Source organism: Oncorhynchus clarkii, chromosome 4 (assembly GCF_045791955.1).
Source record: "Oncorhynchus clarkii lewisi isolate Uvic-CL-2024 chromosome 4, UVic_Ocla_1.0, whole genome shotgun sequence".
NCBI lineage: Eukaryota > Metazoa > Chordata > Actinopteri > Salmoniformes > Salmonidae > Oncorhynchus > Oncorhynchus clarkii.
In genome coordinates, this window is record NC_092150.1 from 10,538,781 (window position 1) to 10,561,280 (window position 22,500).

Below are 22,500 nucleotides of genomic sequence, written 5' to 3' on the forward strand. Positions count from 1 at the left end.
GGATTGGATCCTCCTCTCTAGACATGTGTAGAGCTGAGAGTATTGGTTCCTCCTCTCTAGACATACGTAGAGCTGAGAGGATTGGTTCCTACTCTCTAGACATACGTAGAGCTGCGAGAATTGGTTCCTCCTCTCTAAACATACGTAGAGCTGAGAGTATTGGTTCCTCCTCTCTAGACATACGTAGAGCTGAGAGGATTGGATCCTCCTCTCTAGACATGTGTAGAGCTGAGAGGATTGGTTCCTCCTCTCTAGACATACGTAGAGCTGAGAGGATTGGTTCCTCCTCTCTAGACATGTGTAGAGCTGAGAGGATTGGTTCCTCCTCTCTAGACATGTGTAGAGGTGAGAGGATTGGTTCCTACTCTCTAGACATGTGTAGAGCTGAGAGGATTGGATCCTCCTCTCTAGACATACGTAGAGCTGAGAGGATTGGATCCTCCTCTCTAGACATACGTAGAGCTGAGAGGATTGGATCCTCCTCTCTAGACATGTGTAGAGCTGAGAGTATTGGTTCCTCCTCTCTAGACATACGTAGAGCTGAGAGGATTGGTTCCTACTCTCTAGACATACGTAGAGCTGCGAGAATTGGTTCCTCCTCTCTAGACATACGTAGAGCTGAGAGTATTGGTTCCTCCTCTCTAGACATACGTAGAGCTGAGAGGATTGGATCGTCCTCTCTAGACATACGTAGAGCTGAGAGGATTGGTTCCTCCTCTCTAGACATACGTAGAGCTGAGAGGATTGGTTCCTCCTCTCTAGACATACGTAGAGCTGAGAGGATTGGTTCCTCCTCTCTAGACATACGTAGAGCTGAGAGGATTGGTTCCTCCTCTCTAGACATACGTAGAGCTGAGAGGATTGGATCGTCCTCTCTAGACATACGTAGAGCTGAGAGGATTGGATCGTCCTCTCTAGACATACGTAGAGCTGAGAGGATTGGTTCCTCCTCTCTAGACATACGTAGAGCTGAGAGGATTGGTTCCTCCTCTCTAGACATACGTAGAGCTGAGAGGATTGGATCGTCCTCTCTAGACATACGTAGAGCTGAGAGGATTGATTCCTCCTCTCTAGACATACGTAGAGCTGAGAGGATTGGTTCCTCCTCTCTAGACATACGTAGAGCTGAGAGGATTGGTTCCTCCTCTCTAGACATATGTAGAGCTGAGAGGATTGGATCCTCCTCTCTAGACATACGTAGAGCTGAGAGGATTGGTTCCTACTATTTAGACATGTGTAGAGCTGAGAGGATTGGATCCTACTCTCTAGACATACGTAGAGCTGAGAGGATTGGTTCCTCCTCTCTAGACATACGTAGAGCTGAGAGAATTGGTTCCTACTCTCTAGGCATACGTAGAGCTGCGAGGATCGGTTCCTCCTCTCTAGACATACGTAGAGCTGAGAGGATTGGATCCTCCTCTCTAGACATACGTAGAGCTGAGAGGATTGGATCCTCCTCTCTAGACATACGTAGAGCTGAGAGGATTGGTTCCTACTATTTAGACATGTGTAGAGCTGAGAGGATTGGATCCTACTCTCTAGACATACGTAGAGCTGAGAGGATTGGTTCCTCCTCTCTAGACATACGTAGAGCTGAGAGAATTGGTTCCTACTCTCTAGGCATACGTAGAGCTGCGAGGATCGGTTCCTCCTCTCTAGACATACGTAGAGCTGAGAGTATCGGTTCCTCCTCTCTAGGCATACGTAGAGCTGAGAGTATTGGTTCCTCCTCTCTAGACATACGTAGAGCTGAGAGGATTGGATCCTCCTCTCTAGACATACGTAGAGCTGAGAGGATTGGATCCTCCTCTCTAGACATACATAGAGCTGAGAGGATTGGTTCCTACTATTTAGACATGTGTAGAGCTGAGAGGATTGGATCCTACTCTCTAGACATACGTAGAGCTGAGAGGATTGGTTCCTCCTCTCTAGACATACGTAGAGCTGAGAGACTTGGTTCCTACTCTCTAGGCATACGTAGAGCTGCGAGGATCGGTTCCTCCTCTCTAGACATACGTAGAGCTGAGAGTATCGGTTCCTCCTCTCTAGGCATACGTAGAGCTGGGAGTATTGGTTCCTCCTCTCTAGACATACGTAGAGCTGAGAGGATTGGATCCTCCTCTCTAGACATACGTAGAGCTGAGAGGATTGGATCGTCCTCTCTAGACATACGTAGAGCTGAGAGGATTGGATCGTCCTCTCTAGACATACGTAGAGCTGAGAGGATTGATTCCTCCTCTCTAGACATACGTAGAGCTGAGAGGATTGGTTCCTCCTCTCTAGACATACGTAGAGCTGAGAGGATTGGTTCCTCCTCTCTAGACATACGTAGAGCTGAGAGGATTGGTTCCTCCTCTCTAGACATACGTAGAGCTGAGAGGATTGGTTCCTACTATTTAGACATGTGTAGAGCTGAGAGGATTGGTTCCTACTCTCTAGACATACGTAGAGCTGAGAGGATTGGTTCCTCCTCTCTAGACATACGTAGAGCTGAGAGGATTGGTTCCTCCTCTCTAGACATACGTAGAGCTGAGAGGATTGGTTCCTACTATTTAGACATGTGTAGAGCTGAGAGGATTGGTTCCTACTCTCTAGACATACGTAGAGCTGAGAGGATTGGTTCCTCCTCTCTAGACATACGTAGAGCTGAGAGGATTGGTTCCTACTCTCTAGACATGTGTAGAGCTGAGAGGATTGGTTCCTACTCTCTAGACATACGTAGAGCTGAGAGGATTGGTTCCTCCTCTCTAGACATACGTAGAGCTGAGAGGATTGGTTCCTACTATTTAGACATGTGTAGAGCTGAGAGGATTGGTTCCTCCTCTCTAGACATACGTAGAGCTGAGAGGATTGACCAGGTATAAGCAACATAGAAAAAAGGTGGAGTTGTTACCATATTGCTTTTAGATCTCCAGCTCATTGAGATCTACACAGGTGCCTAGGGGGTAGGGGTGACGCCTTTTTTTGTGGTTAGACAATGAAAGACTCATCTGTAAATTACATTTTTCCAACGGCAGTTTCTCTACCCAATGTTCCCCTCCGGGAGAACAAACTTTCCTCTACCTTCCTTGTCTAATTATCAGATGAAGAGGAAGTACTGTATGCTTGGGTGGCTGTTAAAAAAAGGCATAATATAGCACACAGGAAGGAACACACGTGAAGTGGTACGTCCTCAAAGACACTCTAGAGGAGCTAACAAAATTGTTTTGGTGTAAGGCAATGATTTAGATTGGGTTTAATCACAGATAGCAGAGGTAGAGAACTAAGGTTTATGGTCCAGGGCAGACAATGATGTGAGAGATCTCTTTAAACCAAATAACGTGTGCTGGGTTTCACTGGTTCCGCTGCCTGGGTTTTCATTGGTACTAAATACAGGGCTTTGGGCACTCGTAAAAAAAATATTTAAAAAACTAGGTCTCCTTTGGGGTTGACTTGAACTGGAGGTGGATGCTAGGAATGTTTGTGTGCAATGTGAAGGTGTTTGCGTGCATTTTGTTTATTTGTACCTGTGAGTGTGTACGCAGGCATGTGTGTGTGTTCACTGCACTCACCCAGTGAGCCTCTGCCCATGTTGGAGAGAGGGCTGGGGATGCGCCCCTTCCCCATGGTGATGGGGCTGGTCTTGTTGCTGGGGAACAGGGTGTGTGAGGGCGAGGACGGGGAGCGGTGGGGCTCGCCAGTCTTGGATCGGGCTGAGAGGTTCAGGGGCTGCGTCGACCCTTCCTCCTGTGGAAGATGAGGAGAAAGAGCAGGCACAGGGGTAAGAAAAAGCTGAAAACACCATTGACCTGTTAAATGGGCAAACAATTATTTTGACGTTGTTATGATGGCATTATGACAGACTGCTTCATGTGAAGACCTGGTGAAAATGTAGTTGTCAGTTGAAGTGTGTATACACTGAGTGTACTAAACATTAGCCACACCTTCCTAATATTGAGTTGCACCCCATTTTGCCCTCAGAACAGCCTCAATTCATTGGGTTATGGACTCCACAAGGTGTCGAATGTGTTCTGCAGGGATTCTGGCCCACGTTGACCCCAATGCTTCCCACAGCTGTGTCAAGTTGGCTGGAAATCATTTGGGTGGTGGACTATTCTTGATACACACAGGAAATTGTTGAGCATGAAAAACCCAGCAGCTTTGCAGTTCTTGACACAAACCGGTGTACTACCATACCCTGTTCAAAGGCACTTAAATCTTGTGTCTTGCCCATTCACCCTCTGTATGGCACATACGCACAATCTCAATTGTCTCAAGGCAGCAGGTGTTCTTAATATGTTGTACACTCAGTGTAGCTGTCGTGGTGTAAACTCTGCTGAGGAGGATAATTTCTCTATCCAACTGACTGAAGAGTCTGTCGTCCTGATTCAACCTGACTCCTCTATTCAACTGAGCCTCTGAAATATGTTGAAGCATGTCTGTCTGGGAGTTCAGATTGACAGAATAAAAACATTTGAAGCAGACAGAAAAGTTGTGTTTGTTTGTACTCAGTGTAGACCAGTGTGAATGATGTGTTTGAGAGTGCAATATTGCTTTAATACTTTGGTCGTGTTCCCCAGGGCACCGTGTTGAGACCGCACATTATTCAGAAGCTGGGAAAAATAAGGCTTTGACCCTCAGATTGCTGCCTAAAAAATGTATTCACTCAATTATCCCGCTCTCAAGTTGTGGCCATTTATAAATACATTTGATCTACAAAAACTTTTGCCGTCTCGTCTCCTCCTCTCTTTCCTAATCAAAGGTTCATGACCACATCGCCTCACATTGAGTTTGTGAGGAATCCCTGGAAGGGAATAGAAACTGGAAGAGAATTCGTCGACACCTGACTGAGTCGTGAAAGGGAACGCTAACAAACATGGGTTTAATTTGGAACCAGTCTTGGGGAGAGGAGAAAGAACATGATTTGGGAGGCTGGGAGGACATTGGGATGCCAGTGTGGAGGGTAGAGAGAGTGGAAAGGGGTTGGGGAAGGTGGACGTTTCAGGGTGGAAGTTTGAAGTTTCAAGGGAAGAGTACTACTGTAGAGCTGTGGTTAGTTCTGACTCCAGTCTATTGTGATGCTGGTTGAGCAGTATTGTAGAGCTGTGGTGAGTTCTGACTCTAGTCTATTGTGATGCTGGTTGCAGTGGTGGTGAGTTCTGACTCCAGTCTATTGTGATGCTGGTTGCAGCTTTGGTTAGTTCTGACTCCAGTCTATTGTGATGCTGGTTGCAGCTGTGGTGAGTTCTGACTTCAGTCTATTGTGATGCTGGTTGAGCAGTATTGTGGAGCTGTGGTGAGTTCTGACTCCAGTCTATTGCGATGCTGGTTGAGCAGTATTGTGGAGCTGTGGTGAGTTCTGACTCCAGTCTATTGTGATGCTGGTTGAGCAGTATTGTGGAGCTGTGGTGAGTTCTGACTCCAGTCTATTGTGATGCTGGTTGAGCAGTATTGTGGAGCTGTGGTGAGTTCTGACTTCAGTCTATTGTGATGCTGGTTGCAGCGACCCCACATAGACACATGGCTCCCATTATTGCCTCGTCGAGTCAAGATGAGGCGTATGCTCTCGAGCTCACTCCAGTAAAGAGGTCTGGGCCCATGCCAAACAGCAGCCATCGCCAATGTGTGTGTGTGTGTGTGTGTGTGTGTGTGTGTGTGTGTACACACGTGTGTGGTCATTCCCTTTCACTTGAATCATTTATTCAGTCAGTGAGTTATATACTGTGTAACCAAGGTCCAAAACAAAAACACACAAAGTCAATCATAAAGAGAAGGCTCACCTTAACATGAGTGACAGGACTCAACACTCTCTTCTCACTCTTCAAGCCGGGGGGCGATAGGGGGTCTGAGGAGTTGGGAGGCTGTGGCAGTGAGGCCATTTTGGCTCCAGGTGAGATCTGCATGCTGGCCAGCTGGGCGGCGTACAGCTGCTGCAATGAGAGGAAATAGGGAAACTGACAAGCTATTAACATCAGCAGCCAGCCGCTAGAGCTGGCTTAGTTCCCACCTCCCTCGCTGTGTGTCACACGCCCACACGCACTTCAGAGAAAAAACACAGAGGCCCTGTCTATAGCTGGTTGTGACTTAAAGCTAAAATGAAAAAGACACCCACAACTATGAGCATTGGTGGAGGCATGTGTTTGTTTGTCAAGGTTCAGATCTAGAGAAAACATATTTAACTCAAACCATCGCCAATCTATCTACAATTCCGATTCATTCAACAGATGGTGGTGTTCAGAGTGGCTTGCTCATCGATTGATATCAATGCTTGGATCCAGTTTGAGGTTTTGAGTGTTCCTCAAAACTTCAAGTCAGAGAAATGCTTCAAGTTAAATGTCAGAGTAAAGTTTCAGAGAAATATATTTTTTAACTCTTTCAAAGAACTAATGGAGAATAAACCTCAATTTCAGAGAAATCCTACAAAGCTTCAGCCAGTCCAAGACACTTAGTAAATATTAAACAACCCAATCTAGAAAAGTGAAACACAGTCTCTGTCTGAGGTCCAGCAGTCTGAATCAAAGCTCTGACCACTGCCTGAAACCACTGTCAACCTCCGTTTGAGGACTTGACAACATATCAAAGCCCCAATCCTGCATGAAAACCACCCAGACATGGCTTGTGTTCAGTAAGACTTGGCCTGCCTCTCTTCCTCCTCCTCTCCTCTAATATCTCCATTTCTACACTCTTCTTTTATCTTCTCCTCTCCTGTATCCTCTCTCACCGTTCTCCACTCTTCTCTCCTCTCCCTCATCTCCTCCCCCCTCTCCTCTCCTCTCCTCTGACCTCAATTTCTCTCTCCCCTTGTCCTCTCCTCTCTTTCCCCTCTCTTCCCCTCTCCCTCTCTCCCCTTGTCCTCTCCTCTCTTCCCCTCTCCCTCTCTCCCCTTGTCCTCTCCTCTCTTCCCCTCTCCCTCTCTCCCCATTGTATCATTGCCCCAGTGTTGTGAGATCTGATTTCCTCTCAGTCTAACCGCTAGGCCTCATGAGGACTCTGAGGTCCGTGGAGGAGGGTGGCAGACACACGAGAAGCAGAGCAGACGGGAGGAAGGCTGCGCCGTCTCATTCTGTGGTTCAGGCAGCGAGTTGGATAGCCTCTCTCTCTCGAGCCAATATTAAACACAAACAGAAGGGGCCCTCGCCGCGATGAAACAAAGCCCTGGTGTCACGGCGCTTATTTTCCTTGGCGAGTATGAGGAGTGCCCGGGCCAACCTCTGGCGATATGAGATCCGCTCAAGAATGTGCTTTGAATGATTGGTAGGACCTCGCGCGTCTATCATTCACGACCACAAGAGTAACTTGCTGCGGTGATGGCTGTTGTTCATACAACTGCGGAGAAGAGGAGAGCTGAGGTATACACCTTGAATGTCTCCGAGGCCCAAGCACACGTACAAACACACACACTGTCTCTCTCTACTGAGTAAGGATTATGTATGGGAATGATTTAGACAGTTAGACACTGGTAGACTGAGCTATGGGCCCCTATACCCAAGCACACTCACACAAACATTCATACCCCCACACAAACTAAAACAGAGATAGCCCCCCGTTTCAATATGGCTGCCAAAATAACATCAGACAAGAGCTTTGCACAGAGAGCTGACAAAAAGTGACCAGTCGAATGTAAATAGGGAGTCAAACGGTGCACCTTTCTAGTAACCTAGTAAAAGACTGCCACAGTAATTTTTAGCCCCATTGAGCCTTGGAAATGTATAATTTCATTATTGTTTACTTGACCCTGACCTTGCCAACTGGCATAATGCTTTTTAAAGTCAAACAAACAAAAGCATTGAAGACAGGCCTTTTTCTCCCTTTTCCGCCCAAAAACCTGAGGGATCGATGGCCGGCTAGAAGCCAATGTGCAACGTAAACAACGGCAATCTGACCTCTCGCTGTTCAGTAAACCCTGAGGGAAGATAATGCAGTGATTTTTTTAAAATTACAAATTGACAAACAGTCTTTAAAAACAAAACTCTCTATTGGACGGGGACTCTGGCTGTTAGTGCTAATTTGACTGAAACTAAATGATTAGTCTGTAATTTTCCTCCATCAGTGCTGGTTTTGATAGCCATGTTAGCACAATAATATGCTAAGAGAAAGGTATGATGTGCTTTATAGGGGGCTGAGTACGAGTGCTGATCTAGGATCATTATGGGCTTTAAGATCATAATGAATAAGTTAACATGGATTCTATACCTGCCCCTAGCGGGACTGGTACAATCCCCTTGGCTAGCTTCTTTTAGCCTCGGCTTTCTATTGATCTCAGTATCAGGAAAACACATGGGGGTTGGAACTTTTCAGCAGGTTAGCAGGGAGAGAAAGGAGAAAAAGGGACTGACTGACTGACGCTTACCAAGAAAAGGCTAAATTAACAACTTCTGGTGTGTGTGTGTGTGTGTGTGTGTGTGTGTGTGTGTGTGTGTGTGTGTGTGTGTGTATTCTTATGTATGTGTGTGTTTGCGTGCGTGCATGCTCACACAAGTTCGTGTGCGTGTGTAAACGTACATATGTGTAAAAGTCACAGTAAGCGTGTCTGTATATATAAACACAGCAAAAAAAAGAAACGTCCTCTCACTGTCAACAGCGTTCATTTTCAGCAAACTTAACATGTGTAAATATTTCTTTGAACATAACAAGATTCAACAACTGAGACATAAACTGAACAAGTTACACAGACATGTGACTAACAGAAATTGAATAATGTGTCCCTGAACAAAGGGGGCTCAAAATCCAAAGTATCAGTCCGTATCTGGTGTGGCCACCAGCTGCATTAAGTACTGCAGTGCATCTCCTCCTCATGGACTGCACCATATTTGCCAGTTCTTGCTGTGAGATGTTACTCCACTCTTCCACCAAGGAAACCTGCAAGTTCCCGGACATTTCTGGGGGGAATGGGATTGAAGTGCTCAATGGGATTGAGATCCGGGCTCTTCGCTGGCCATGGCAGAACACTGACATTCCTGTCTTGCAGGAAATCACACACAGAACGAGCACTATGGCTGGTGGCATTGTCATGCTGGAGGGTCATGTCAGGATGAGCCTGCAGGAAGGGTACCACACGAGGGAGGAGGATGTCTTCCCTGTAACGCACAGCATTGAGATTTCCTGCAATGACAACAAGTGCAGTTCGATGATGCTGTGACACACCGCCAAAAATCATGATGGACCCTCCACTTCCAAATCGATCCCACTCCAGATTACAGGCCTCGGAGTACCGCTTATTCCTTCAACGATAAACGCAAATCCGACCATCACCCCTGGTGAGACAATACCGCGACTCGTCAATGAAGAGCACTTTTTGCCAGTCCTGTCTGGTCCAGCGACGGTGGGTTTGTGCCCATAGGCGATGTTTTTGCCGGTGATGTCTGGTGAGTGACCTGCCTTACAACTGGCCTACAAGTCCTCAGTCCAGCCTCTCTCAGCCTATTGCGGACAGTCTGAGCACTGATGGAGGGATTGTGTGTTCCTGGTGTAACTCAGGCAGTTGTTGTTGCCATCCTGTAACTGTCCCGCAGGTGTGATGTACCGATCCTGTGCAGATGTTGTTACACGTGGTCTGCCACAGCGAGGATGATCAGCTGTCCATCATGTCTCCCTGTAGCGCTGTCTTAGGCATCTCACAGTACGAACATTGCAATTCATTGCCCTGGCCACATCTGCACATCTGTATGTTCACCTAGATGAGCAGGGACCATGGGCATCTTTCTTGTGGTGTTTTTCAGAGTCAGTAGAAGGGCCTTTTTAGTGTCCTAAGTTTTCATAACTGTGACCTTAATTGCCTACCGTCTGTAAGCTGTTAGTGTCTTACAACCATTCCACAGGTGCATGTTCATTAATTGCTTATGGTTCATTGAACAAGCATGGGAAACAGTGTTTAAACCCTTTACAATGAAGATCTATGAAGCTATTTGGATTTTTACGAAAATATCTTTGAAAGACAGGGACCTGAAAAAGGGACAATTATTTTTTTGCTGAGTTTATACATACAGTCGTGGCCAAAAGTTTTGAGAATGAAACAAATATTAATTTTCACAAAGTTTCCTGCATCAGTGTCATTATATATTTTTGTCAGATGTTACTATGGAATACTTAAGTATAATTACAAGCATTTCAAGGCTTTTATTGACAATTACATGAAGTTGATGCAAAGAGTCAATATTTGCAGTGTTGACCCTTCTTTTTCAAGACCTTTGCAATCCACCCTGGTATGCTGTCAATCAACTTCTGGGCCACATCCTGACTGATGGCAGCCCATTCTTGCATAATCAATGCTTGGACTTTGTCAGAATGTGTGGGTTTTTGTTTGTCCACCCGCCTCTTGAGGATTGACCACAAGTTCTCAATGGGATTAAGGTCTGAGGAGTTTCCTGGGCATGGACCCAAAATATCAATGTTTTGTTCCCCGAGCCACTTAGTTATCACTTTTGCCTTATGGCAAAAGAGAAGCAACCCCACACATGAATGGTCTCAGGGTGCTTTACTGTTGGCATGACACAGGACTGATGGTAGCATTCACCTTGTCTTCTCTGGACAAGCTTTTTTCCGGATGCCCCAAACAATCGGAAAGGGGATTCATCAGAGAAAATGACTTTACCCCAGTTGTCAGCAGTCCAATCCCTGTACCTTTTGCAGAATATCATTCTGTCCCCTGATGTTTTTCCTGGAGAGAAGTGGCTTCTTTGCTGCCGTTCTTGACACCAGGCCATCCTCCAAAAGTCTTCGCCTCACTGTGCGTGCAGATGCACTCACACCTGCTTGCTGCCATTCCTGAGCAAGCTCTGTGCTGGTGGTGCCACAATCCCGCAGCTGAATCAACTTTAGGAGACGGTCCTGGCGTTTGCTGGACTTTCTTGGGCGCACTGAAGCCTTCTTCACAACAATTGAACCGCTCTCCTTGAAGTTCTTGATGATCCGATAAATGGTTGATTTAGGTGCAATGTTACTGGCAGCAATATCCTTGCCTGGGAAGCCCTTTTTGTGCAAAGCAATGATGACGGCACATGTTTCCTTGTGGGTAACCATGGTTGACAGAGGAAGAACAATGATTCCAAGCACCACCCTCCTTTTGAAGCTTCCAGTCTGTTATTTGAACTCAATCAGCATGACAGATTGATCTCCAGCCTTGTCCTCCTCAACACTCACAGCTGTGTCAACGAGAGAATCACTGACATGATGTCAGCTGGTCCTTTTGTGGCAGGGCTGAAATGCAGTGGAAATGTTTTTGGGGGGATTCAGTTCATTTGCATGGCAAAGAGGGACTTTGCAATTAATTGCAATTCATCTGATTACTCTTCATAACATTCTGGAGTATATGCAAATTGCCATCATACAAACTGAGGCAGCAGACTTTGTGAACATTTATATTTGTGTCATTCTCAAAACCTTTGGCCACGACTGGACATATACAGTTGAAGTCGGAAGTTTACATACACCTTAGCCAAATACATTTAAACTCAGTTTTTCACAATTCCTGACATTTAATCCTAGTAAAAATTCCCTGTCTTAGGTCAGTTAGGACCACCACTTTATTTTAAGAATATGAAATTTCAGAATAATATTAGAGAGAATGATTTATTTCAGCTTTTATTTCTTTCATCACATTCCCAGTGGGTCAGACATTTACAGACACTCAACTAGTACTTGGTAGCATTGGCTTAAAATTATTTCACTTGGGTCAAACGTTTCGGGTAGCCTTCCACAAGCTTCCCACAATAAGTTGGGTGAATTTTCCCTTATTCTTCCTGACAGAGCTGGTGTAACTGAGTCAGGTTTGTAGGCCTCCTTACTCGCACATGCTTTTTCAGTTCTGCCCACAGATTTTCTATGAGATTGAGGTCAGGGCCTTGTGATGGCCACTCCGATGCCTTGACTTTGTTGTGCTTAACCCATTTTGCCACAACTTTTAAAGTATGCTTGGGGTCATTGTTCATTTGGAAGACCAATTTCCGACCAAGCTTTAACTATCTGACTGATGTCTTGAGATGTTGCTTCAATATATCAACATACATTTCCGTCCTCATGATGTCATCTGTCGCTCCAGCAGCAAAGTACCCCCACAACATGATGTTGCCACCCCCGTGCTTCACAGTTGGGATGGTGTACTTTGGACTGCAAGCCTCCCCCTTTTTCCTCCCCCTTTTCCAAACATGTTCATTATGGCCAAACAGTCCTATTTTTGTTTCATCAGACCAGAGGACATTTCTCCAAAAAGTACGATATTTGTCCCCATGTGCAGTTGCAAACCGTAGTCTGGCTTTTTTATGGCAGTTTTGGAGCAGTGGCTTCTTCTGCGTTGAGTAGGCTTTTAGGGCAATATAGGACTCGTTATACTGTGGATATAGATACTTTTGTACCTGTTTCCTCCAGCATCTTCACAAGGTCCTTTGCTGTTGTTCTGGGATTGATTTGCACTTTTCGCAACAAAGTACATTCATCTCTAGGAGAAAGAACATGTCTCCTTCCTAAGGAGTATGACGGCTGCATGGTCCCATGGTGTTTATACTTGCGTACTATTGTTTGGAAATTGCTCCCAAGGATGAACCAGACTTGTGGAGGTCTACAGTTTTTTTCTGAAGTCTTGGCTGATTTCTTTTGATTTTCCCATGATGTCAAGCAAAGATGCACTGAGGCCTTGAAATACATCCACAGGTACACCTCCAATTGACTCAAATGATACCATTTAGCCTATCAGAAGCTTCTAAAGCCATGACATATTTTTCTGGAATTTTGAAAGCTGTTTAAAGGCACAGTCAACTTAGTGTATGTAAACTTCTGACCCACTGGAATTGTGATACAATGAATTATAAGTAAAATAATCTATCTGTAAACAATTGTTCAAAAAATTACTTGTGTCATGCACAAAGTAGAAGTCCTAACCGACTTGCCAAAACTATAGTTTGTTAACAAAAAATTTGTGGAGTGGTTGAAAAACGAGTTTTAATGACTCCAACCTAAGTGTATGTTAACTTCCGACTTGAACTGTACATAGCATAGGAATGCCCTCTAATAGATTCACAGCTGAGTCTCATTGAGAACATGTCCATCACTAGTCCTCAAGTTGTGCCTATGCTCTAATCTCTTCAATGGGTCAGATGTCTGCTCCTTAACGCCTGCCCCAAAACATTTTGATTTGATTCTCCTATTAAACTCGGAAGTCACACAAATGTCATGCAATGAATGAAATCACACAGGCAAAACAAATTTGCAAACCCCTATATTTAGCAAAGTGGTGGAAAACCCTTGATTCTCCGTATATCAGTGTTGCGTCAATACCTCACCTTTAGAGCTATGAAACAGAAATAGCTAATTGAGCCGGAGAGGAAAAGAGTGAGCGACGTCTTGTGATGACAACAAGAATGTCTACTAAGTAACTGTATTGCACTCTCATTAATGGGACACAAAGGGGGTAATTCTTCAATTGAACTGAACTGCAGATGCCAGGCACCGGCCATAAGGACTGGAAACAATTGACCGATGAAGTCCCAAATGGCATTCTATTCTCTTTATAGTGCACTAGTTTTGATGTGAGCCGGTGCCATTGAAACACAGCCCCTGGCTCCTAAAACATTCTGCCGCTTGTTGTGCTGGTCATGAATGATCCAATACACTTAGTCAATATATTGTATTCTAGTTTCCCTCCTATGACTATACTGTAAGTGCAACATATTGTTGAGGTTAAATAAATTGAAGGTGTAGAATGCAAGAGATTTGGAGATCAAGCTATCCTGTCTTCCATCTTTAGAGTGTTATAAATAGATGCAGAATTTTATAGGATTGTAATGTATTTGGTATTCCCCTCCCTCTCACCCTCCTAACCAGATACATTCTCCTCTCTCCATTACCATCCCTCTCCTCTCCATTACTATCCTGTCCATTACTCTCCTCTCCATTACTCTCTCTCTCCATTACTCTCTCCTCTCCCTTACTCTCTCTCTATCTCCATCACAATCTGTCTTCTCTCCATTACTATCGCTTCATCTCCCTCTCCATTACTATCTATCTCTCTCTCCATTACTATCTCTCAATTCTCTCCTATCTATCTATCTATCTATCTATCTATCTATCTATCTATCTATCTATCTCAATTCTCTCCTCTCCATTAGTATATATCAATCTCTCTCCTCTCCATTACTACCTCTCTCCTCTCCATTACTATCTCTCAATCTCACTACTCTCCATTACTCTCTCTCCATTCCCTTTTAATCTATCGGCTCTCCATTACTGTCTCTCTCTCTCTCTACTATCGCCAACTCTCTCCTCTCCTCTCCATTATCTCTCGATCTCTCTCCTCTCCACTAATATATCTCAATCTCTGTACTCTATAACTCTCTCTCCACTCCCTTCCTATCGCTCTCCTATTACTATCTCTCTATCCTCTCCATTACTATCGCTCAAATGCTCTACTCTCCATTACGCTCTCCTCTCCATTTCTATCTCTCTAATCTCCCTTACTATATCTCTCTTGAGCAGATCAACATGAAGAACAGCGTCGCCGCCTTGGTGCCGGATCTGCCTGTGCCTTCATCGCTGGGACTGCCTGTGTCTAAGCACAGCTGTGCTGACTCCAACTACCCTGACTCCAACTTCACTGACTCCAACAGTGGCTTTGTCGTCGAGCTCGGCTCCTTTCCCTCTCTCTGGCTCTGATTGGCCTCTGCCTGCTGTGGGAGGTCTGGACCTATCGTCGGGAGCTGCAGGCGTACACTATCCTGCTCCTCGTGGGCCCGTGAAATGTTCCACACATTTTGTGAGGGTTAGGAATGGGCAAATTTGTCCATTCCATTCTTCGGCCGTTGTATTGGGTAGTTCAATGGTGAGAAATGTCACAGTCCCTGGAGCAAAAACCTTGTGCTATCCAGGAGCACGATTACAGGACATCACTAAGCTGTTCCCAAACATTTTAAACCTGCATCAGGACATCAATAAGCTGCTCCCAAACATTATAAACCTGCATCAGGACATCAATAAGCTGCTCCCAAACATTATAAGCCTGCATCAGGACATCAATAAGCTGCTCCCAAACATTATAAACCTGCATCAGGACATCAATAAGCTGCTCCCAAACATTATAAACCTGCATCAGGACATCAATAAGCTGCTCCCAAACATTGTAAACCTGCATCAGGACATCACTAATCTGCTCCCAAACATTATAAACCAGCATCACGAAATTGAGTCTATCATAGTTCATGTGGGATTCAATAACATTATGAAGGGCAGCTCAGAACAGCTGAAGATGGATTTTAAAGAGCTGATTGGGTCTCTACACCAACAAACGCCCCATAATATCTGGCCCCCTGCCCTCCCTAAATCGTGACCTTGAACGTTTCAGCAGACTTTTATCCCTCCATAACTGGCTTTGTGACTATTGCAGCTCTGTGGGTGTAACATTGATTGACAATTCTGATACCTTCTGGAAACAACACTCATTTTAAAAGGAGGATGGGATCCACCCAAAACATTTGGGTTCCTGGATCCTTTCACAGCATTATAAAGGTACGTTGAGACAATGACTTATCAATGACCCAAGCCCAGCTCAGTTAATCCCTACCATTGTGATGAGTTGTCATAATGCTTCAGCAAATGTACATTATCCCAGGGTCGTTGGAAGACACAATGTAAGTAACCTAATGTATGTCCCTCTTACTGCCTTGAAAGACTGCTGATCCTACAGCTATTATGTGCAGTAATCATGTGCCTGTGAACCAGAGTTATACTGTTAGCACTGAGTCGTGTGTCCTAATAGGAAGTTCAAGGTGTGTAGCTCACCCTGCACTGACATAAATAACATGAGCATGTCTTGTTGCTGTTGCTGTTTATATTCAGAACCACATTCCTGTAAAGCTTAGACAGGATCTCATGTTAAATACTGTTGTAATGTGGCTACATCTACATCTGCCTCACCTAAAGCCCATTCTGGTGGGAAGCAGCTATAGACCACCAAGTGCTAAAAGTCGGTATCTGGATCAATTGTGAAATGCCTGATAATGTTTGTGATATCAACAGAGGCATATTTTCTGGGGGATTTAAGTAGTGACTGGTTTCATCAAGCTGCCCACTCTGTAACCTGTACCTGCAACCTGGTTCAGTCAACCTACCAGGGTAGTTACAAATAGCACAGCAATGACATCATCAACATGTATTGACCACATCTTTACTAATGCTGCAGAAATGCGCTTTAAAGCAGTATCCAAAACCATTGGCTGTAGTGATCACAATATAGTAGCACTATCTAGGAAAACCAAAGTTCCTAAGGCTGGGCATAATATTGTGTATTAGGCCCATGGCAAGGGAGAACTGGAGCACTACCAGACCCTGTCTGTCAGTCTCTAAAACAGTTTGATGTTGCTGGGACTAAAGCACTACCGGATCCTGTCTGTCAGTCTCTAAAACAGTTTGATGTTGCTGGAAAAATTCCTGGAACCCCTGCATTTAGGATGAATCCAGTCTCTTTTAAAAAGTGCTGGTTGCTCCCACAGCATTTCAAAGAGACATTTCTGTCGTTGCAAAGTTTCTTCAGGTATTTCATTTAGGGCAAAGAGCCGACTGAAACATTCCAAACCCCTTCGGTAGCATGGGAGAGGCCAGAGATAATTACTATCTTCCTTGCGCTAGCGAGGGTCTGTTAAAATTTTTTGTAGTCCTCCCTCAGATCTCCTAAAAACGAAGGTCGTTAAAACCTAAGTGAGTGACGATGGTGTCAATATTGGAGTAGTTGGCTAGAACTGTGGGCAAGAGAGAGTTGACGTCATGGACATTGTCTCCTGGGTGACAGTGGACCTTAGTTGGTCCACAGACCATAGGCAGGCCAAGATCTCAAGCTGCCCACAATGATGATGGTAGTGATGGAATCTGATGGGGAAACGACCTGCTGAACTGTGGTGGCCATGAGGGAGGGTGCCACTGGTTGGCCGCGGGTGTTGGTATACACCCAGGATCCGTGCTGACTCCCGGGGCTGGTAGGTCCATCTCAAGCGGGGCAAAGCTGTTTGATAGCTGGGTCAGATCTTCTCGGATAGATGGGAGGCCAGACTGCCTCCCCGACCTCCTACGCCTTGCGAGTGTCCAGTCTCCCATGGGCCGCGGAGCTGAGCTTAGCATCTGTCTGTTGGATTGGAACAGAGCAATGCCGCCCTACTCATCAACAGCTTTGCTGTTGAGATTGGGTTTGCCTGTGTTACAGCAAGGTCAGTGTACTTAGAAAGCAGGTTTTCCTTTTCTCGCATTCGAGCTAACAGACGGAGGATCTCTTCCCTAAGATGCTTGATGGTGGTGCATTTAGGGCAGACAAATGCCTGTCCATTTTCCAGTTCCACCTTATCTTCATCTTGTGTAAAAATCATCTCACATCTGAAGCATTTGTGGGGTGTCTCACTGTGTGTCTCACCGTGTGTCTCACTCTGACTCGTCTACAGTACATATGAAGCAGAGCCTGACCTGAGAGGGGGAGAACTTCTAAAGCACTACAGCGTACACCCAATGGCCACACACAGACGAGATTATTAATAATACTGCATTTGGCCAGGATACCATGATGCTCATTGAGACGTAGACATATATCATGCCACTACTTTACTATATGGATGCGTTATTTTTGTCAAGACAAACTGAAGACTGTGTACTGTAGCACTATAACCCATATGGCCACACAGAGACCACAAGGCTTAATAACAGTGCCACTCCTCCACTTACATTAGCACTACACGCTTAATCTTTAGATGAGGTTAGACGTATGTTCTACTGAACTCTTATGTCATTTTTGTCATTACAAACTAAGGAAATGATTTTGTATCATTTTTCCAGCATTCCTAACCTTCTCTTTCCTTCAATGACGCTTACCCTATCTGTCTATAAATCTCAACCACTCCCCTTCACTTTGTTTTTGTTCTAAACAAGCAGTATAATGAGCATCTTCCTCTTTCATTCAGGTTTTCCTTCTCTCCATCTCTGAGATGTTTAAATATGAATGATTACACATGTCACGGTGCATTCATCCACTTCGTTCTACCTCACAAATGAACACGCACACACAACACCACTGTGAGGTACAGATGCTTTGATCATTTCAAAGGCACACGTGGAGATATTCTGTCTGACTGAACAGCAGGTTCTGCTTCCCAACTGCACCACACAGTGCTTTGTTAGGTCAATAACATTTAATGAGAGCTTTGCTAGGGGAAGCCATATTACAGCCTGAATAACCTGAGGCAAAGCTGTTATGTTTAAAAGCTGACTGCAACGATACCAGAAATAATGATTGACGCCGGAAAGTGATAGTTTACCTACGAATATAACAATTTGAGACGTTCTGTTATTTTCCAATATGCTGTAGAGGAGGTGTGGACGACAATGTTGTAAAATTGGGGTACGCCCTTTGGGGTAGAGGCATTTTTTTTCTCATCTTTTTGTAGCCATGTTCAATGATAACTATTATCTATAGATGCCATTCGCTAACCATAGGTGTCAAGCACCAATAAAAATATGATACATTGCCTAGGCCAGGTGTTGTGCTGGTGGGTTGGAACACCAAAGAGATTTATCATAATGGCCTTTGTTTGACTCAGTCAACATATTTCAGATAAGGGAAGTGGTGGGTTCAATATCTAGGGTATAGAGTCTATAGGCTTGGTAAACATGGGAGCCTATAGGAATCTTGGTTAGTTAGCATTGTTGCTAATGCCGGGCTAGTATTTTGTGGTTAGGCTGTTTAACAACTCTCATGCAGGACTTAGTGGACTAGCATGTTTCTGATCATACGTTTGTCTTATTGGGATCTACCCTCAAGACGAAATTTCCTCTGGAAAAACAATAAAAAACAAAACTGGTTCCAGATTTGGTGCAGATACTTAGTATGCCTAAATCTGGTACTGTAAATGCTTGTTAGCATGTCAGTACCTTTCCTTTGTGGAGCAGCACATGGCGATGTAGGGTGAAGTGGTCTCTAGACGCTGATCTTGGGTCAGTTTTGCATTTCCAATTCTAATGGTTTAGGTAAGGATTGGGGTAGGGAAGCTGATCCTAGATGTGTAGCTAAGTGAAATGTTTCCCTGAAGAAGCACATGGGCCTACCTGTAGTTGTAGCGGGCTCAGTCCTGACGCGGCTGCAGCTGCCATTGTGGATGGAATGAACTGCATGGGGTAGTTATCACCTATCAGGAGAGAGACAACAAAACATACAATGAACTGCATGGGGTAGTTATCACCTATCAGGAGGAGAGACAACAAAACATACAATGAACTGCATGGGGTAGTTATCACCTATCAGGAGGAGAGACAACAAAACATACAATGAACTGCATGGGGTAGTTATCACCTATCAGGAGGAGAGACAACAAAACATACAATGAACTGCATGGGGTAGTTATCACCTATCAGGAGAGAGACAACAAAACATACAATGAACTGCATGGGGTAGTTATCACCTATCAGGAGAGAGACAACAAAACATACAATGAACTGCATGGGGTAGTTATCACCTATCAGGAGGAGAGACAACAAAACATACAATGAACTGCATGGGGTAGTTATCACCTATCAGGAGAGAGACAACAAAACATACAATGAACTGCATGGGGTAGTTATCACCTATCAGGAGAGAGACAACACAACATACAATGAACTGCATGGGGTAGTTATCACCTATCAGGAGAGAGACAACAAAACATACAATGAACTGCATGGGGTAGTTATCACCTATCAGGAGAGAGACAACAAAACATACAATGAACTGCATGGGGTAGTTATCACCTATCAGGAGAGAGACAACACAACATACAATGAACTGCATGGGGTAGTTATCACCTATCAGGAGAGAGACAACAAAACATACAATGAACTGCATGGGGTAGTTATCACCTATCAGGAGAGAGACAACAAAACATACAATGAACTGCATGGGGTAGTTATCACCTATCAGGAGAGAGACAACAAAACATACAATGAACTGCATGGGGTAGTTATCACCTATCAGGAGAGAGACAACAAAACATACAATGAACTGCATGGGGTAGTTATCACCTATCAGGAGAGAGACAACAAAACATACAATGAACTGCATGGGGTAGTTATCACCTATCAGGAGGAGAGAGACAACAAAACATACAATGAACTGCATGGGGTAGTTATCACCTATCAGGAGAGAGACAACAAAACATACAATGAACTGCATGGGGTAGTTATCACCTATCAGGAGAGAGACAACAAAACATACAATGAACTGCATGGGGTAGTTATCACCTATCAGGAGAGAGACAACAAAACATACAATGAACTGCATGGGGTAGTTATCACCTATCAGGAGAGAGACAACAAAACATACAATGAACTGCATGGGGTAGTTATCACCTATCAGGAGAGAGACAACAAAACATACAATGAACTGCATGGGGTAGTTATCACCTATCAGGAGAGAGACAACAAAACATACAATGAACTGCATGGGGTAGTTATAACCTATCAGGAGGAGAGAGACAACAAAACATACAATGAACTGCATGGGGTATCAGGAGGAGAGACATGGAGTATAGTTATCACCTATCAGGAGGAGAGAGACATGGGGTATAGTTAACACCTATCAGGAGGAGAGAGACAACAACAAAAACACATAGCCCAGGCTGAGATGAGGAAGTTTACCACGCCAAGAGTAAACCTGCCCCCCTCCCCTCCAGATACTTGTTTACTCACTCTTGCTCTTTCTGTCTCACTCTCGCCCGGTTCTAGTCTCTCTGTCTGTTTATCACTCTCTGGTTCCGGTCTCTCTGTCTGTTTACTCCTCTCTGGTTCCAGTCTCTCTGTCTGTTTATCGTTCTCTGGTTCAGTCTCTCTGTCTGTTTATCGTTCTCTGGTTCCAGTCTCTCTGTCTGTTTATCGTTCTCTGGTTCCAGTCTCTCTGACTGTTTATCACTCTCTGGTTCCAGTCTCTCTGTCTGTTTATCACTCTCTGGTTCCAGTCTCTCTGACTGTTTATCACTCTCTGGTTCCGGTCTCTCTGTCTGTTTATCGTTCTCTGGTTCCAGTCTCTCTGTCTGTTTATCGTTCTCTGGTTCCAGTCTCTCTGACTGTTTATCACTCTCTGGTTCCAGTCTCTCTGTCTGTTAACCACTCTCTGGTTCAGTCTCTCTGTCTGTTTATCACTCTCTGGTTCCAGTCTCTCTGACTGTTTATCACTCTCTGGTTCCAGTCTCTCTGACTGTTTATCGTTCTCTGGTTCCAGTCTCTCTGTCTGTTTATCGTTCTCTGGTTCCAGTCTCTCTGTCTGTTTATCACTCTCTGGTTCCAGTCTCTCTGTCTGTTTATCACTCTCTGGTTCCAGTCTCTCTGTCTGTTTATCGTTCTCTGGTTCCAGTCTCTCTGTCTGTTTATCACTCTCTGGTTCTCTCGCTCTGTCTGTTTATCACTCTCTGGTTCCAGTCTCTCTGTCTGTTTATCACTCTCTGGTTCCAGTCTCTCTGTCTGTTTATCACTCTCTGGTTCCAGTCTCTCTGTCTGTTTATCGTTCTCTGGTTCCAGTCTCTCTGTCTGTTTATCACTCTCTGGTTCCAGTCTCTCTGTCTGTTTATCACTCTCTGGTTCCAGTCTCTCTGACTGTTAACCACTCTCTGGTTCTAGTCTCTCTGACTCTTTATCACTCTCTGGTTCCAGTCTCTCTGACTGTTTATCACTCTCTGGTTCCTTCCAGTCTCTCTGTCTGTTTATCACTCTCTGGTTCCAGTATCTCTGTCTGTTTATCACTCTCTGGTTCCTTCCAGTCTCTCTGACTGTTTATCGTTCTCTGGTTCCAGTCTCTCTGTCTGTTTATCACTCTCTGGTTCCAGTCTCTCTGACTGTTTATCACTCTCTGGTTCCGGTCTCTCTGTCTGTTTATCGTTCTCTGGTTCCAGTCTCTCTGTCTGTTTATCGTTCTCTGGTTCCAGTCTCTCTGACTGTTTATCACTCTCTGGTTCCAGTCTCTCTGTCTGTTAACCACTCTCTGGTTCAGTCTCTCTGTCTGTTTATCACTCTCTGGTTCCAGTCTCTCTGACTGTTTAACACTCTCTGGTTCCAGTCTCTCTGTCTGTTTATCACTCTCTGGTTCCAGTCTCTCTGTCTGTTTATCACTCTCTGGTTCCAGTCTCTCTGTCTGTTTATCGTTCTCTGGTTCCAGTCTCTCTGTCTGTTTATCACTCTCTGGTTCTCTCGCTCTGTCTGTTTATCACTCTCTGGTTCCAGTCTCTCTGTCTGTTTATCACTCTCTGGTTCCAGTCTCTCTGTCTGTTTACCACTCTCTGGTTCCAGTCTCTCTGTCTGTTTATCGTTCTCTGGTTCCAGTCTCTCTGTCTGTTTATCGTTCTCTGGTTCCAGTCTCTCTGTCTGTTTATCACTCTCTGGTTCCAGTCTCTCTGTCTGTTTATCACTCTCTGGTTCCAGTCTCTCTGACTGTTAACCACTCTCTGGTTCTAGTCTCTCTGACTGTTTATCACTCTCTGGTTCCAGTCTCTCTGACTGTTTATCACTCTCTGGTTCCTTCCAGTCTCTCTGTCTGTTTAT

At 44.8% G+C, this 22,500-nt stretch overlaps 1 protein-coding gene across 12 annotated transcripts in view; it reads right to left on the reverse strand.

The window, feature by feature from the left end:
* The window catches only part of LOC139406429 (transcription factor SOX-6-like), a 175,252-nt gene that overhangs the window by 32,496 nt on the left and 120,256 nt on the right, over window positions 1-22,500 (reverse strand). For 6 of the 12 annotated variants that reach the window (XM_071148998.1, XM_071148995.1, XM_071148992.1 and 3 more), the window contains 3 exons: window positions 19,045-19,124; window positions 5,760-5,909; window positions 3,552-3,726 (listed from right to left, as the gene is read on the reverse strand). In XM_071148998.1, the coding sequence (XP_071005099.1) occupies window positions 3,552-3,726; window positions 5,760-5,909; window positions 19,045-19,124 (405 nt within the window). Of the gene's footprint in view, window positions 1-3,551; window positions 3,727-5,759; window positions 5,934-19,044; window positions 19,125-22,500 lie in introns of all 12 variants that reach the window. The other 6 variants (XM_071148989.1, XM_071148988.1, XM_071148999.1 and 3 more) reach the window with 2 other exon arrangements.